Genomic DNA, 18503 nt, shown 5'->3' on the forward strand with positions numbered 1-18503 from the left:
TTAAATTTAATCTGCAGCAATTATCCCAAAATGTGAATTTCTTGAAGTGAATTGAAAGTCTTGACCGCTGAGGCTCATATTTCTCTACTAGATTTTAAACGTAATCGCTAAATGAGTTTGCTCCAAAACCCGACCAGCACCTGTTAGAGGGTTAGGCTGGGCATGGTTACCATTCCACTTCAAATCACACAAACATGGCCTTATGTAGCCCTGATGAAGCCTGCAGCAATACTAGGGACTAAAACGCATTCTCATGTTTATATCTTCCAGCTCCTAGTGGTCTCCATCTCTGATTGACTTTAATGGAAAAGACGTTTCTTGGTTGGTGCAAGCAGACAGAAAATAGGCAGAAAAGAGCTGTTTGTTTTATCTTTATCTTATACAAAGATGTGATAATGTTTGGTTGAAACTAACGTAGCGAGCTCTAGAGTATGTAAGTTTAAATTCTGCATGAAAACAGAAATGACAGACAGGCTGTCTTCTGAGGATCCGTAAGCTTTTTAGTCAAATGTAAAAGTGCAAGTACTTGACACTGTCAGTTCAATATTAGCATTGAGCCAATATAATAGCAAACTTTTTGGCTACTTTGAGAAACCTAAATGTTTTTCTACAAAACTCTTGTTTCCAATAAACAAAAGAAGTCAAAGGTTTCAGATGTTAAATATTGTTTAAACACAAGCAGCCGTTCTTTGGTATAAATGAAATACAATCTAAAATTATGATGTAAACTGGAACTGATCAGAGAATAATTAGATGACAATATGAATCTGACCAGACGTTTAATGTTAACGTTTGATACTGGGCAGTATTTTACAGCACACAGAGACATAAAAGAAGTGGATCTGAGAGCTGAACTGCCTTTTTATAACCCATGTGTGTGATCATGTGCACAGTTGCCATGGTAACGCCTACAGAAGCCATCCTCTCAGCTGGTCAACCCTCTTTATGAACACACTGTACACTAACAAACACTTTAGTTATTATATTTCTTTCTGTCTCCACTGTGACATCCAACTGGACCAAACTATTTTGTAACTATTCCTTTAAAAAACAGCTCTGCACTGTGTGTCACTGTATGTATCTGTCCTTTCTCCAGTCTGTCTGGGAAAAAAAGTCCTTTCAATCTGTTTAAAAATGCATGAAGATATGTGGAGTAATGGCATGCAATGGTATGTGGTGACACACAAGTCACGCACATGTGACACACAAGTCACGCACAAGTGACACGCACGAACGCACAAGTGACACGCACGAACGCACAGACAAATCCATGGCCCATAAGTATGAATACACCAGAGCCATGCACACACCTAGCCCTGCTTGTGCCTCTCATGTATTTTAGTGATGTATATAGTTATTAGATAATCGTGTTCCACCATTAGGGTGAGAAAAGAAAACAATCAAGAGGCAGGAGATACAGCCAATCAAATTACTTCAAAGTGACAACAAGCACCATGTCTCATACCATATAGAGATTTAAGTTTTTGGTTAAGTATCTTCAAAATGATACATTTTGAATAGATTTCTAATAGACAGAAAAAGTACATCAGCTCTAGATGAACATCAGAAATACCTTCATCCAATAAATAAAGCTACATTACAGAAAACACTTATCATAATCTATGTTCCGTCCATGAGGTGACACTTTCTTTCTACTCTCAAGTCTACTTCCAGTGATCAGCACCTCACTACAACCGTTGGTGTGCGCAGCTTTTCTATTATGTAGGAACAGAGAGAAGCAAAACAACACCAGATTTAACAGAAGACTTTAATTTAAAGGCTGACACTGAGGGTGGAGAATGATGACAGTATCTTCAATATCCACAGACTGGCGTCTACAGGAGATAAACCTGCCTTTAATACAGACACAGTCACATCCTCTGCTGCAGGATGATGCAATGACTGAGCTTCATAGGGTGTACCCCGCCTCCGCCCACAGCCAGCTGGGACTGACTCCATCTCCCCCAAAACCCTCAAGGATAAGCGGGTATAACTAATGGATGGATGAATTTGTATTTCTCAGCTATTTTCAGGTTTCTGTTTAGTCTGGAGCGAGAATTTCAGAGGGTGAGACGGACTACAGATAACAGTTTATTTTACTTCTCTATTAGAGACGTGACAGAGTGAAAAACCTGACACAAAGAAAGGAAGAAAGGAAGACATGAAGAGGGTTGCATGTCTTGGTGTCTTTCTCCCTCTTACTGATCGCTCAAAGGAGCATTCTGCTTCATCTGGCAAAGACATGGATGACCTGAGGCCGTGTGTGTGTGTGTGTGTGTGTGTGTGTGTGTGTGTGTGTGTGTATGTATGTGTGTTACAGTAAATGAGACTCGGGTCACGCAGCTCAAGCTGAATCTCAGATTGGTTGCTGACTTCTCACACCACAGAGCATTGAAATGATCTGACACGCCAGCAGGCCGAGAAACCTCTGAACCTTCATACACTACTACTATTGTTTGTGTGTGTGTGTGTGTGTGTGTGTGTGTGTGTGTGAACTGATTTATAGCTTGACTGATGATTAGCCATTTGCTCAGTACATTTCTTGGCAACTATGCTTAGAGAACAAAGAACATTTAAGGGATCTTTATTATGTAAAACAATGAATTTGAGTTGTGATCATCAGATTTTTTTTTTTAATATCGATGTTGGCGTCGACCTCACAAATCCAGTATCGGCTGGGTTGTTACCAAGAGTGGCAATTGCAGCGAGGAGATGAGGACATTTGTCTGTCATTAGTGAAAAGAATCATTCATCAATCATTAACTCCATTAACCGTTCTCCAGTTGCAGCTGCTCCACTGTGAGGATTTGCTTTCTCTGTTTTTATTTCAATGGAAACTAAATATCTTTGGGTTTTGAGCTGTTGGTCAGATAAAACAAGGCATGTCAACAAAAAACAAACCAGTGCGTCAACTTGGGCTCTGGGATGTTGTGATGGGCCTTTTTTTGACTGTTTTCTTGCATTTTATAGACTAAACTAGTGGTTTCCAAACATTTTTGTCTGACGTGTTTAATCTGTGTGGTTGGGCTTTCATAATGTCCAGAGCATCACTTCAGTCCCAACAGCCACACAGGCATTTAACCAGCTGGGGGGGGCCGACAGTGGCTCACTTCCATCTGAAATTTAAGAACTTCCTACATGATTTGAATCACAAAGTAATGTACTGAGCTCTGAGGTCACAGGGCTACCTGTAGCTGTGAGTTTTGACAGTCTGGTAATTTGCCATCTCCACATTTGGACCCATGAAAGACAGCTAAGCTACTGCGAGCGAGACCCTCTCCTTATTATACTGCAGGACGAACACAGCAGCAGTGTGCAGGAGCTGCTGATGACTCTGCAGGTGTTCATATAAAATGAACAAAAAGGTTAATCAGTGCTAATGTTAGAAAGCTAGGCTAACTAGCTTCCACTTTGAGTGGAACACAAACAAAACTGCACGATGGGTCCTCCAAAATGTCGAATATTGTAAATGGACATAACCATAGTGTTGGTTATGTCCATTTACAGTAGTGGGCTTGTTAAAAAAGGGGGAAAAAAATGAATGGCGCTCTCAGTCAGCAGCTGCCATGGGAACTGCCCACCAAGAGGCCTGAAGCTTAGATGCTTTTTCCACAGATCTGCCCAAAAAACAATACAAAATAAATATCTGCACAATAGCAGTTACATGGCTTATATTTTAAATACAAAGTGAAGAGGGTTAGTTCAGTTTAACTACACGGTTTGATTTCTTTAGTTTAATATTCGTACTACCGCTTGACAGAAGTTGGACGTTTCAAGCGTTTGTTCATTACATTTTAATCCCGACTTCTCCGCCCTCTTGCTAACTAGTTTTCACACGTCGCAGCAGGCGGTGTTCAGGTGTTACAACTGACTCCAGCTGGTGGAGATACAGTGCAGTCGGCTGGTCGTTTATTGGTAATTGTGACAATAAATATACAAAAGATCAGCCTCGCAACAATTTGTTATCCTGTTTATGTTAATTGTTCTGTTGAGCTAGTCCACAATCTTTTCCCGTCCCACCTGCACAAGAACCTCCTGGAATACAAGAACGTCCGGTTTGGGAGTCAATGGACTGAATCGTCAGTAGTTGTAGCCATAGTTACAGGTTTGAGGAGGTTCAGTCGGTCACATCCAACACAGAAACATAAACTTCATCTGTCCAGTATCTGTCCAATCAGTTTCATCTGATCACATGTTCTCTGTAGCTCTTATCTGAGGGACAAATATCTGTACATGAGAGACCCAGCACAAAATCTCTGCAGCATCCACACTGTTCAATCTGCACAAAACTGAACTTCTGATTTATCCGCCGATGACAGTGACTGTTCAAATCCATTCTTATCTGACAGTTTCAGCTCTCAGTCCTGGATGTTTGTCTGATCTTCTTTACATGGAGGAATAAAAGTGATGCTACGGAAACAAAAAGAAATCATCTCCTGTGTTCTTCTCACCTGAGCAGTGACAGAACACGCTGCTGTTCATTAGCATTTTCCTAAAATAGTAGTTTATTTTTAGGTATGTATGTGTCTCTTTGTGAAGCTCTTTGTGAAGCTCTTTGTAACCCAGGTCCTGTTTAAATAAAGTTTACATCTGGCTGTGTGTCTCATGCTCAGAGGCTGCGTGTCCTCTCAACATGAAATACACTCAGATTTTGTAAAATGACAAGAATGACAATCAATGACCTCCAAAGAGGCAGCAGACTGATTCATCAATACACATTAACCAGCGGGATGCACAACTGCAGCTGAGCCGTGTGTGTGTGTGTGTGTGTGTGGTCAGGTATGATGACAGTCAGGTCAGTGTCCAATGAGTAGCTGATTCTACAGACTGGAAACAAAGGCAGCTGAAGAAGAAACATCTCATTATCACAGCCAGAACAGCGAGCTGATACAGAAACACAGTTAAATATAACTGTGTGAAGTCGCTCACTGCTAACATAATGCCTCTGTTACTGAGCTAATCAGGTTAACTGGCTATCAGACAGTAAAACAAGTTTTCTGTTGTGTTTTAGGATGTGAGAAACATGATTCATCTCAGCTCCAGTACAGGGCAGACACTGACTGTGTGTACATGTCCACAAGAAACCAGATCAATGTGAGAAATCAGGTGAGAAACGGATAACTGCTGTGTGAAACTCAGGTTTCATGCAGGTTTCCCTTCTGTCACAGAGACACGATACTGACTTGTACTGGCTCTTTATAATGCAAATTACACTCATAATTAAGTTATATTCCTTAAGATTTTCATTATTACAGTCCCCCGCTTTTGATACTATTTATGGTCAACATTTTTCAGCAATCACCATTTGATGTATTTACATACTGTAATTACTTCCCCATTTACTAGTTTCCATTGTTGGTGGTAAGTCCGCCTTTTCTGCACCTGATTCAAGAGACCTTTACATTCACAGGAAACAGCTGTGTTAAGATACTGTTAATGCAAACACACCATTTCTTTCTGATGTTGGGGGAGGCTCATTATTAGACTGATAACTTAAAATCCATCTACAAAACAAGTAATTTTCTGCAATTTATTAATGATCATTTTTAATGATCTGCTGAGAGAGAGTTGTTCCATGAAGAGCTGCAGGTGAGAGGCTCTACTTAGAACCAGCACACCAACACATCATGGCGGTAAACTCCTTTTACTGTGCTGGGCACAGCATGAAATCAGGCCAATTAAAAGGGCCAAAGGCCAATTATTGACTGCAAATTGCCAATTATTTTACTTTTTTCATCAAAACGAAGTGAGGAGATGAATCCTCTCAGCCCACGGTTTGTTTGACGGCACTGTAAACAGATACGCCAGTTGTTCTTCCTCTGTTGCATTTAGTAGCTTCCCCAGCGGTCGATACATGTGTGATTTCCAACAGAACTGTTGGACCCATAGTAGTAAAATACACTTGCCATTGTTTTCCCCCAGAGCTCTCAACCATTAGAACCATTAAGAAGTCCTAATAGTGCTATGTGTTCATCTGTGGTGCTGTTAACGGGTAAAATGCAACACTAAACTATAAATCAATTCCAATACTGGAACAACCGTACAGCGTGACACAGAATCATAAATACAGATTTAAAGGGCCACTTCATGTTTTTTACATGTCTTCTGTGGCTCTGGAGGAAGAAACAACCCTGATGATGTCATAGTGATGTCATCGGGGTGATCTCAGGTTACACATTTACAACAGAAAGCCTGCCTTGCAAACTGGAGGACAGGCGTAATGAAAGGTAGTGTCCAGTTGCATTATGTGAAATGCAGGATCCAGTGGTTTTGGAGCTTTATCTGTCTCTCACAAGCCCAACAACTTCATGGACTTGAAATACTGAATCACTGAAGTACTATAAAATGTTAGCAAACACAGAAAATGCTGCTGATGAAGGACATGATACTGATGAAAAGGACAGACAGCAAACTGGACTGAAACAGGTCTGACCCTTGTCCTGTATCAACCGAGTTAACTGTAACACTCAATCATTGTCTGTGTGTGTTTGCCCTCAATCTTACATTTAGGTTCCCTCCCTTTTTTTCTCCCCCTCCCTCCCTCTCTGCAGTGAAAATATAATTACAGTTTCTTCATTAAAGTGAGTAATTTCTTGCGCGGAGGACGCGACTACAGCTGTCCTCTGATTACTAAATGGAACAGAGCAATGATCTATGGAGCCATTAGGGGAACGGGCTGGAACTAATTTCAATCCTGGAATGGACCGATGGCTGCAAACACAGACACACACACACGCACACACAGAAGGATCAAAAGATGAGAGGGGGACACAGAAACAACGAACAGCAGCATGTCGGCCATTTTCTGGCCTTACATGAAGCTCTGACTGAAATCCAAACTGATCATCTATCGCCAAAAAATATGGAGTGTGTCCATTTTTTTTTTTTTTTTTTAAACCAGAAATGTCTGTTTGTTTGTATGAATCATCATTGTTTAATGGCTCACACACTGTCGCCTCCTGGTGTGTGTGTGTGTTTGTGTTTGTGTGTGTGTTAGGACTGTACCCAAATCAGAATCTACTCTGATTGGCCAATTTGTTTATTGTAATAGTTAGGTGATTCCTTTTTGTTATCTATATATATATATATATATATATATTTGGTTTTTTTCTTCAATAATCAGCATCTTCATTGATGCTTTTTTCCCAGCAGTTAGTCTCTAAACCTTCAGAAACCAAGTCTCAAAATGGCCTGCCATGCCATTATTTTATGCTGCTGTATAATGAATGAATGAATAGTGAAAAAGTTTACCTATTAGGGGGCTCCAGGGCAAAAATTTGCCCTTGTTAAGAAGTTAAAACTGGATTTTTATTGAACAAGTCAAGACAGAGTTACAAGATTAGGCAACAGTGCAAGACGAGCATTTGTTGATACATTGGTGTGAATTGTAGAACAAATTTACATTTAAAACAAAATTAACATGGGGCTTTGGGGGGCCCCGGGTTCAGTTGCCTGCTTTGCCTGGCAGGTAAATCAGTCTTGGCTGTTGATTTGACTGAATTAGATTCAAATCGCCGGCTCTACTTATGATTCACACCATCAATTTTAATATTGCTTAATACGTTCATTGAATAATTAAATATCATCAACAGTGAATTCCCAAACAATATGATTCGGCAAAAAAAGGTGAATATTAATTCTTGTTATTAGGCTATTACAGGCTATGTTTGGGGTAATAATTTTGAACTGTGTCTTTCCTCACCACTCCATAGAAACAGCATACTGCTCTAAATCATCACCCACTTAATAGAAAGTTCAAATACTGGAAGTTCGACAGAGTTTTGAAAATAAAAGGCCTGGTGTGCGCATGGCGTTTGGAGGGTTGGACGTGTCTTACCTTCTATAGGAGATGTTTTCAGCCGGCGGCAGATGCCCTGCACGTCTCCGTACGTGTCCTGTATCTTGTTGACGGCCTCGGCGCTCCGCAGCTCCATCAGGGTCCTCAGATCCGCCACGGTCACCCCAAAGTCCCCGTCATGGTTGCCCTCTGCAACCGAATTCCCCGGAGGGTGGTCCGCCGTGTTGTTGGCCATGTTGGTCCTCTTCACAGCAGTGTTGTTGTTGTTGTTGTTGTTGTTGTTGTTGTTGTTGTTGTTGTAGTAGTTGTTGTTCCTCTGAGTGTCTCTTTGATAAACTGATCTAAATGTCAGAGTGGGTTGTCAGTTCACAGGAATTGTGGGTAGTGTAGTTCTCACAGGAGGCAGGTGGAGGAGACGAGGTTAACTCCTGACCCGGGCGTGCATGCTCCTCTCAGGAAACAGGGCAGTAAACATGTTCTGCTGGCTTGTCGCTGCAGAGGAAACAGAAACAGGAAAACAGGATTGTTATAAACCAGATCCAGGAAACAGTCTGAACACACAGCAGCCAAACATCAGCAGACAGATCAGTTCAGGACTCTGTTTGATTATTACTAATTAATAGCACAGAGACTAATTGGGCCAATTAGAGGACAGTTTCTCATCTCAGATTATTAAAGGAGTCCGCTGAATCACCGAGGTCGTTAAGATATAAACTGATTATCGGTTTGCGCCGCTCCTCCGAGACATGTAATTGGTTAGCAAATAGCTGCTCGCCATGAACTGTCTGCTCTGACTTAATGACTCTGATGTAGAAATAACAGTATTTCTTTTCTTTTTCTCTCATTTACTAATAAGTCATATTTCATCCTTCACAACATCAACCTGGAGTGGATCACCAGAAAATAAAATGAGCGCATCAATTCATCAAGTCTGTTTAATTAAAGTTTGAAAATAATATCTAACACTCATTAACACTCAGATCAAAAGGTGTAAAATGTCACATAAAAAATTAGAGAATCACGCAGCTCAGCATCTGCGTAAATCTGCTAAACACACTTCCAACACCAGTTAAAGACAGAAGTTGGCCCTTGAAATCATTACTGGAAGCAACTGTGAAACAGTACTAGACAACAAATTCAACTGTAGTGATTACAAATCAGAAAAAGATAACATGGCCAAGACCAAAGGTGTTGGAAAAATGAATACAGTTTCAAGTGCAGCAACAAGGACGCTGGATTCTTTTGTCCTGCTGACGAAGAACCAGAGTTCAGGAATGAATACACTGCAGCTCCGAGAGCCAATCACCACCACGACGATACAACCAGAGAGTGTGCGTGGCCAAAGTGTGGCATTCCAACCCATCATCACAGATTATGTAAGTGCACATCAAAGGCTGTCCTCCATTTTTCACTGTTAGTGTTCTGTCACGGACACACACACACACACACACACACACACACACACACACACACACTTACTGCTGTTGGTGCTGGAGTCAGGGTTCTCCTAAGTGGTGGTTTGTGGTATAGGTGACACTAGGTGGCTATTGCCTAAGTCAGCGGTTCTCAAACCTGAGGCGAGGGGGAGGACAGAGCCATTTGGAGAGCATGTAGAGTTGAAAACATTGAATACGTAACGTGGCTGCCGTCTTAAAGCAGTTAAAGTGACGGCTTTTTGTCATTCACGATGGGATATTTACGGATTTAAGAGCCAAAGAGCTGCAACATTTGGCACCAGCGGGAGCGGCATCACTGAGATTAAAAGTTTAATGATTCAAAGGAGGACGAGTGCTTTCAGTTTTCTCACTGATGGATCTTACAACTTACACTCACTGGCCCCTTCATTAGGTACACCTGTACCAAAGAATGCAGTCCAACATGACATCCCTGTCGTAACTATCCTCGCTATCTTTACGAAGCTCATGATGATTCGTTTTTGGTGATTTTGGAGAAATGTTTCATCAGTTTGGCTTTAAATACTAAAAATAAAATACAAAATGCACCTTGCAAGTCGAATTTGACTTCTCTCCTTCGGTTTTTACGTTCCACAGGCTTGTACCTTCTCTTTTTTAGAAAAGAACCAGATATTTTCTAACACGGTTCTTCATCTTTTGTACTGATAACATTACTACTGACATTGTCTGAAAATCCATTTATATTAGCTTCTTTATTTGTTTTTTATTATTAGTCCATTTTGTGACAGAACTACGGCTCAGTATGTCCAACAGTAACAACGTGGTTCTTATTTCCCTGAAACACTGACACTCATTATTCACTCATATACAGATATTTATTGCGTGGACATGCAGGCAAACAGCTCAAACTATTTTAAATTGTAGAAAACATTTCATAAAACATGTCCTAGAAGCAAATGTATTGCATTTTTGAGAAGCCCAATTTAGCCCAACCGTCTACTGGGTTCTGCTGGTTTGTTCCACTGTTAGTACCTCCGAGCCTCTGTGGTGTCTGTGAGAGGGATCTCTGTAGGTCCCTCAGGTACTAAACCCCCGGAACTAAATCAGGAAGTACTGCAGAGTCAGGACTCATTAACTACTCATTAAATAGACTCAAATAACAAGATATAAACTCAGGGACTAAAAGTCAGGTACATTAAACAGATAGAGAAATATTAAGGTCACTTAAGATTGAAGCCGTTTTTGAAAATTTGTTCTATCTAAAGTTGTCATAATTCTCTCGCAGTTAATGTTATTAACTGTCTTGTTAACCTTCCACATATCAGGTTTCACTGTGTGTGTGTGTGTGTGTGTGTGTGTGTGTGTGTGTGTGTGTGTGTGTGATCTCTCTGTGTTCAGTAATTATCCGTCTGTTCGTTGACCAGAAGTTGAGTCATTATTACAATGAGATAACAGAGAAACAAAATGAAATAAACTGCCCACAGACCTCCCCACGTTAATGTTTGTTGTACATTATTATACAAATAGTTGGTGATGTCATTGTGATGAAACGTGTTAATTGTAGATGATGAGATTACTTAATTATACAGGCACTAATTAAGGGGTAATGTACAAGTATTTCATTAGAACAGACCAAATAGGTACATAATTCTACATGAAGGATTCACATTAAAGCAGCAGAATCGGTTAGTGTTCTTATCATTAATGGAAATAATAATTGTGTTGTGTAAATAATGATAATTAAACATGAAGTTCCCAGAGAACTGAGATCAGCCATCTTATCTCAACAGTTTTCTGGCTCTTTCTGACAAAGCCAGTCTTCCAGACAATTTAAACTCTACTTAAACTATCACAATGCTGATTACATGTAGAAGTGACCTCGTAAAGAAAACACTGGCTCATTATGGTCTGAAAAATAAAGTATATATTATATATATTTGCCAGCAGAAGAAGAAGAAAAGGCACGTGAGAGGCATTACCGTCATTATCACCGTTTTCATTGGCCGCCATGAACACGGCGCAGAGCTCCTGCCTTCATTAGCAGTTTAATTTTGATGAACCACGACAGAGCTCAAACAAAGACACTGCAGGACCAGCGACCCAGGCTCCTGGTCTCTCGAGCTGTAGCTACTCTGGCCGTGACTTGCTATGCTAATTCTAGCTAGTCGACCTACTGAAGCGCGGCTAGTTAATGGGTGCAGAGTTGTAACATTAAGTGAGGGCATGCATTTTGCATGACTGACACGACATGACATGACATTACATCACTCCTCACGGGTCAGCTTTAACTCCGGCCTCTGTACTTGTTAGCAGTAATGTGGAGATGGTGCGCAGACGGGTGAGTGGTGCTAGTGGCTTGTGAGAGCCCACTGTAACTGCGCTGCGGTCCACTGCTGCGATGTTCTTACGCTGTGCCTTTTAACTGTTGATACCCAGCAGAAAACACTTACTACAAAGGTCCTGCACTCCAGGAAGTCTTATAGACGGGTGGATTGGATCATAAACTCTGAATGTGACAGAACCAAGAAAATCCAGAACAAAAAAAAAATCTATTTTACCCGATAAAGCACAGAAATTAAAGTAAGTTCTAGTGTTTCTGCTCCTCTAACAGCTATTGACAGAATTTCATGAAGACTGCATTTAAGGTCATTTTCAGTCAACTGTTGAAACAACTAACCTGCTGTTTATAGTGCAGTGCAATAAAGCTTCAATATACAGTTCACAGTTCAGTAAACCCAAGGTCATCATGAAGTGTCAATTTCACTTTATTCTAGTACTAATAGTAGTAGGTTTCATGATAATCATCATAATACCATTTACTGTGATATTTTTGGCCACAATAACCTGATCTGATACTCGACTGTGAGCTGTGGAAGAAGTAGAAGAAGTGTTGGGAGAGTTATGAATGAAAGAACTACACAGCGGACAGATATTGGGTGCAGTTTCACAAACACACACACACACACACACACATTTATTGCTTGTTAACTGCACCACCACACCCACTCCAGTCCAAAGGTGAGCATTCCTATCTTTAGACCTTAATCACACACACACACACACACACACACACACACACACACACACACACACACACACACACACACACACACACACACACACACACACACACACACACACACACACACACACACACACACCTTTTCTGGCCTGTCATGTGACTCAGTGTGCATGTGGCTGTTTTGCTTTAATGAGTGTTTGATTAAAGCAGATTAATATGTACACACACACACACACACACGCTGTTACTTAGCACTTAGCTTGAAACGTAGCATTAGATATCAGAGGAGGGAAAACGAAATGATGCGTGTTTGAGAGGAAGAGAAGGAAAATGATTTGTACAAGTTCTCACAGCTGATCTTCGTCTCATACTGAAGATGTTGCTTCCCGTTTCATTCCTGTTTTATTTTTGACCATTTTCAGTCCCTGAACTCTGTTTCTGTAAGAGTCATGCTGGGTCCAAACATCTGAACTGACTCAGATTCAGATTCAGACGTCGGCTGGTCCTTGCTGGAGAAACAACCGAGCCAATCGGAGTCTTTGTGGGCGGGGCTAACGTTGACGGTTATCGAGCGGCTTTACGGTCACACAGATCGGGATATTTCTGACACAGCTGATAACAGATTACATGTAACACATTCAACATGAATGTTGCTGAAAAACTGAGAAATGAACGAAGTAGAAAGTTGAGGTGAAGCAGAGACAGCACAGGTATGATGATAATAAGTTCTCCACACTGTTGACTTTGATCACAACTACAAACAAGCTGCTGTCTCTCCATGAAAACCAGCTGCAGGTCTGATTAGACCCTGATGGTTTACTAAGTGGAGATTTACACATCATTAAATTCAAACCAGTTTCACCACACAAACTAGTTCTTACATAGAGATTATTGATAATGAAATATTTACACATACTGACTGACTGGTGTAACTGTTGACTGAACCAACTGACAGAACTATCTTTGTAATACACGTCTGGTTTACATTGAAAGAGGAAGAGTATGGATCAAGGTCAAACAAAGGTCAATCAAATAAAAAAACATATTTATTTAAAAACTAAAATATTTCCCAGTGTCTAAACTAGCTACATGAACACTTCTAATGCTGAAACACATTCATATATGCATACGTAAACAGGTTAATAGAACAAACTCATGCCGACATCTTAAAAGGCTTGTCAGGTCACATCGTTTCGCCCCTAAAGCTGTTATTTTTGGATGCTGTGTTACAGCTCGTGATGCAGTGACTTCCTGTTTACATAGTTGATTGCTTTTGATTGGACGGTGTTTCCTAGCAACACATTTACACATTACTAAAGTCTTTACAAGCTGAGACATTTCTTAAATGTTCCTGTTGGAATCTGATTTAGTAAATCACTAGTTTGAAACTAGCCGAGGAAGAATGTACACACACACAAGTGACACTAACATGATGTAAATATAAAATCCTTGCATGTCTTGTTACATAAAAATAATTTAACAACATTGAAGTTTAAACATAATTTCCCTGACTCCATGAAAAGAAGGAGAGTCCGCATATGGACAAAAGGAGAGAGGTGAAACTGAAACTATTTAATAATTATTCAGTGTAATTCTGTGTAAGTGAAGTGAAACAACGCTGCCACGTGAAAATAGCAAGTTTCACTTTTCTACAGAAAAAAAAGCCTCAATCTCAAGCTCGACAGGAAGTAATGTCAGGACTTCAGCTGTCTCTATATATAGATGGAGCATCTACGTGGCCATAAGATAACCAGAACTTCAGGTGTGTGTGTGTGTGTGTGTGTGTGTGTGTGTGTGTGTGTGTGTGTGTGTGTGTGTGTGTGTGTGTGAGACAATGTGTCTGTTCTTTGTCCATCTTATCTGTTTGTTATTGACTCCAGATGAAATTAAGCTGCAGCCACCATGTTGCCAGCCACTCAGCTTATATGTGTGTGTGAGATACAATAAGCCTGTGTGTGTGTGTGTGTGTGTGTGTGTGTGTGTGTGTGTGTGTGTGTGTGTGTGTGTGTGAGAATCAGCAGAGGGGACAGTCTGTAATCCTGGACCTGGTGTGTCTGGATCTGTCTGTGGACTCTCTCCTTTTCATATTTCCGTTTCTTTACAGAATTTCTAATTTATGCTGAACTAATTTGAAATGATTTGTGTCATTTAAACATTTGACATTTTGTTATACAACAAAACCCACAAGCATCTCATGCTGCTGTGTTCATGTCACGTAGAGATGGAAAGACTCCCATGTTAATGACCCCTGGATGTTCATTGTCGTTGGATTTTCCTTCCATATTCTAATATAAATGTGTTTGTACGGCACAAAAGCAGAAAAAGTCGAGGAAGAGATTTACTTCTGTTGTCTGTGTTTCAGTGTGGATAGAAACCTTTTGAAAAACACCTGAAAACATAAAAATGTACTCAGGTCTTCACGTGTAAACAGTTTTCCGGAAATAATCCGCCTCAGTGAGCACAAGATGTGTGTGTTGGCAGAGCGCACAGTGCACTTGTCAGGATTACATTTGGTTAAACTAAACAAAACCAAGAAGCAGAATGACTCACACTGACTAACATCACATGCACCATGTTGTTATTATTAGGATATCTGATGTACATTCACACAACAGACTGAGTAGAAGCTTTACATGCTAGAGGTCTCGTTAAAAAGGCATTTTGCTTTTCTAAAAAGGGTCCACAATTCTCGTTAAAAACTGTCACGAGGACAGTTTCAATCAGCTGTTATCAGTAATCCAGCATTCAAAACTAAACACAACCCAAAAAACTCATAAATGTAATAGCTTTAAAACTTTGCAGTACATGAGCAAAGGGTTTCCATTCTTTATTCTTAATTATTTTGAATCGGATGTGTTAGTTTTCTGCAGGATTTAGCAGAAGACAGATATAATTAGGAATATGTTGCAGAAGGTGTTTCACAGTGTACATAATTACATTTTAAAGTAAAGAGTTTCGTCTATGACAAAGAAGCAAATCAGAGTTAGTTTACCAAGGTAGTAAAATGTGTGAGTTGTAAACTAGGGTTTACTTTCATTATTGATTGATCTGACTATGTTTTTTTAATTAATTGATTGATCATTGTGTCTGTAAAATGATCAACAAAGAAGTAAGAAATGTCCATAACAGTTTCCCAGAGTCTTGTTTTGTCCAACCAACAGCCCCACAGATATTCTGCTACTTCTTGCAGTTCGACATAAAATAAGAGAAAAGCGGAAAGAGGCGGAAACCAGACGACGGCTGGAGTTTTGACTGATAAATAACTGAGACAACTTATCTATTATTAAAATAGTTACAGATTATCTTTCTGTTGATTGGCTAATCAATCAATCAATCAGCCAATCGTTTCAGCTCTAAAGACATGACATGTGACAGCTGTGGGGAGCAGTGGACGAGCGCAGGAAGATCAAGGAGGACATTCACACACACCCCCTCCCCGCCATGTACAACCACCTGCTATCATGTGACTGAAGCTCCACACTTGATAACAACTAAGCTAGTTCCATTTGCCGACATTTCACTGCCATTGATTTCTATCACTGTCTTTACACTCACTACAGCCAATCAGTGTCCCTCCTTCTCTGCTGCTTGGACTATTTCACCATGCAGTTGTAAAACAAGAATATAAACCAACAGTAGTCCCTGAATGAGAGGTCAGACCCACCGCCTCCGTCAGACTGGCTGCACATTCACGTATCAGAATTCAATCAGATTGAACTGTGCAAAGGGAAAGAGGCAGGTCAATTCGTGAGCTTCAGCTTCTGAAGGGTTAATAATCAAACGTGTTCAAAAGCCCTGAATTCAGACTGTTAGGCAGTCCTATCCACTAACTTCAGAATATTTTATCACAAACATTTCTAAGCCGTTGTGGTGTCTTATTTTATATTTAAGTTTACCAAAAATAACAGTCCAGCTGCAGTCACTGACTTGTTTCAGTCACTGTTGCATAAATGAAAAACATGTCACACACACACACAACCAGTTTCAGATCATGAAAAAGGTTTGGTTCTTCATTATATTCAATCAGAGCGTCCCTCTGTTCAGCTGCTGTTATCCTCCTTCCTCTTCCTCCTCTCTGCCTCTGCAGACACACCTGCTCTGCATACTAAACCAGCAGCCTGCACCGCCCTCCACACACACACACACACACACACACACACACACACACAATCCCACTATGCAAACTCGCTGTTGGCCACACCCTCCACACAGAGAGGAACTTTTTTCTTGTTGCACCCAGCAACACATCAAACACAATCCCATTGAATCATGCCACATTTACTTCTCAACATGCAGGGCACGTCGAACTGCCGACACTGAGCCGGTGTGTGTGTGTTTGGTCTAGACGACGAATTGTGTGTGTGTGTGTGTGTGTGAGAGTGTGTGTGTGAGTGTGAGTGTGAGTGTGAGTGTGAGTGTGAGTGTGAGTGTGAGTGTGAGTGTGTGAGAGAGAGAGAGAGAGAGAGAGAGTGTCACAGCCTACCAGACAGAGTAACAAGAGAGCGAGAGAAAAGAGAGAGGCCAGGAATGCAGGAGACCACACCCATATCTGCAGTCATGTGACCAGAGTGGAAAAAGGAAATCCCCACACTGCAGAGAGACGAGGCTGAGGTCTGGACTCACTGTGGAGCATTACACACACACACACACAACTCAAATCTAAGTCGATCCAGGAATCATCTCTAGGACATTTACACACACACACACACACACACACACACAGCTGTTTGTCTCAGTTCAGTTTGTGTCAATGATGCTCTAAGATGGACAATTATTGAGGATCATCTTACAATTCTGCACAAACATGACACCACACACGCACACAATACTTGGTGAATAAGTAAATGAGTCATCACAGGAAATGGTACAGGTGCTGCCAGTTTCCTGTTTGTCTCTTTATTCATTTTAACCTGCTCTCTGTAACCTCACTGGGCAGTCGGTGGAAACTTTATTTAAAATTCTAATGGGGATTGCAAAGATTCCAAAGATGGCAGTCTTGAATTTTGGAGGAAATGGTGCACAAGCAGACACCAGTTTAATGTTAAAGAGGAGACAAATATTTCAAAATCTACAGTTGGAGTTTATTTCAAAAGAACGGGAGGCTGTACCCTCTAATGATTTTTATTAAATCTAGGAAGAGCCAATGCAAAGACATCAAGACAGGATCTGATATGATCAGACTTATATAGCGCTTTTCAACCTCAACAGTTCCCAAGAGAGATTGGTCTCATTCACCCATTCATGACCTCCATCTGACTTAGGCTTCAACATGTGGACAGGAGGGAGCCGGGTATCTAACCACCAACCCGCTCTCTGCTGCTCTACCTCCCATGCGACAGCGCTAACCACTGCGCCACCGTGCCGCCCTGTAAAGATGCTTTGAACCAAATGAGGACCTGTTGTTGCTGTCATGAGTAGATCAGAGAAGAGTGAATTGCAGTAATCAGTTTTGAGGTCATGGTAGCATGTGCAAGGTGTTTACCGCCTGTATCGGCTATAATGGGGCTGATCTTTGCTACGTTACGTGAATGAAAAATGGGTCGGGGTGCGTTTGAATGCATGTTTTCAATACACAGAGGAGGCCTGAGCTCATCTTGATGACAGCAGCTCCTCTCGGCCTCCTGATTGGTGGAAAGCCTGAACAATACTGGAGTCAGACTGAATGAACAGTGCTGAGCTGCTGCCTGAGCCTTTCAACTGGTTCAACTGGTGTCTAAATGATCGATGTTTCATGACTCTCACTTGATACCGACTGTGTTGTGTTGTTGTTGTTGTTGTTGTTGTGTGTGTAGGAATCTCCACCTCACATCTGCAAACATACATTGGTTTATACATATGAAGACTTGTCCATGTGCTTCCGATAGAACAAATACAAGCAGAGATTAGTACAAATTAATTTACATGTACAAAACACAAGGTTTGATCTTAAAGACCATTTTCAGTCAGACATGAGCAGTCAAACTCAGAGCATGAGACTTCAAAACTTTCTGTGTTTTCTGCGTGTTTTAAGTATTTTGGTGTTTCCTAAGCACAAAAAAAAAAAATCATTGAGCTTGCAAACTGCAGTGCTTTCTGCTACAGGCAAGGTTTCCAATTGGCAAACTAACAGCGAGGCTGCCACTGGCACACCAACAGCTCTCTCAATGTGAGCGGCGGACGCATTTTGATGTGTGACAGAACAGCGGAGACGGTGTGGACTGATAAAACTGCAGAAACAGAATCTGATCTATTCAGTGAGACAGATGAGTGATGGACACTCCAGAGATAA

At 40.9% G+C, this 18503-nt stretch overlaps 1 protein-coding gene across 1 annotated transcript in view; it reads right to left on the reverse strand.

Moving 5' to 3' along the window:
- Positions 1-18503, reverse strand: part of LOC139283491 (plasma membrane calcium-transporting ATPase 1-like) — an 81426-nt gene that overhangs the window by 41902 nt on the left and 21021 nt on the right. Inside the window, exon 2 of the mRNA XM_070903516.1 lies at positions 7838-8290. Within this exon, the coding sequence (XP_070759617.1) occupies positions 7838-8033 (196 nt within the window). The 5' untranslated portion in view covers positions 8034-8290. The remainder of the gene's footprint in view (positions 1-7837; positions 8291-18503) is intronic.

The sequence above is a fragment of the Enoplosus armatus genome, chromosome 3, assembly GCF_043641665.1.
Source record: "Enoplosus armatus isolate fEnoArm2 chromosome 3, fEnoArm2.hap1, whole genome shotgun sequence".
Taxonomy (NCBI): domain Eukaryota; kingdom Metazoa; phylum Chordata; class Actinopteri; order Centrarchiformes; family Enoplosidae; genus Enoplosus; species Enoplosus armatus.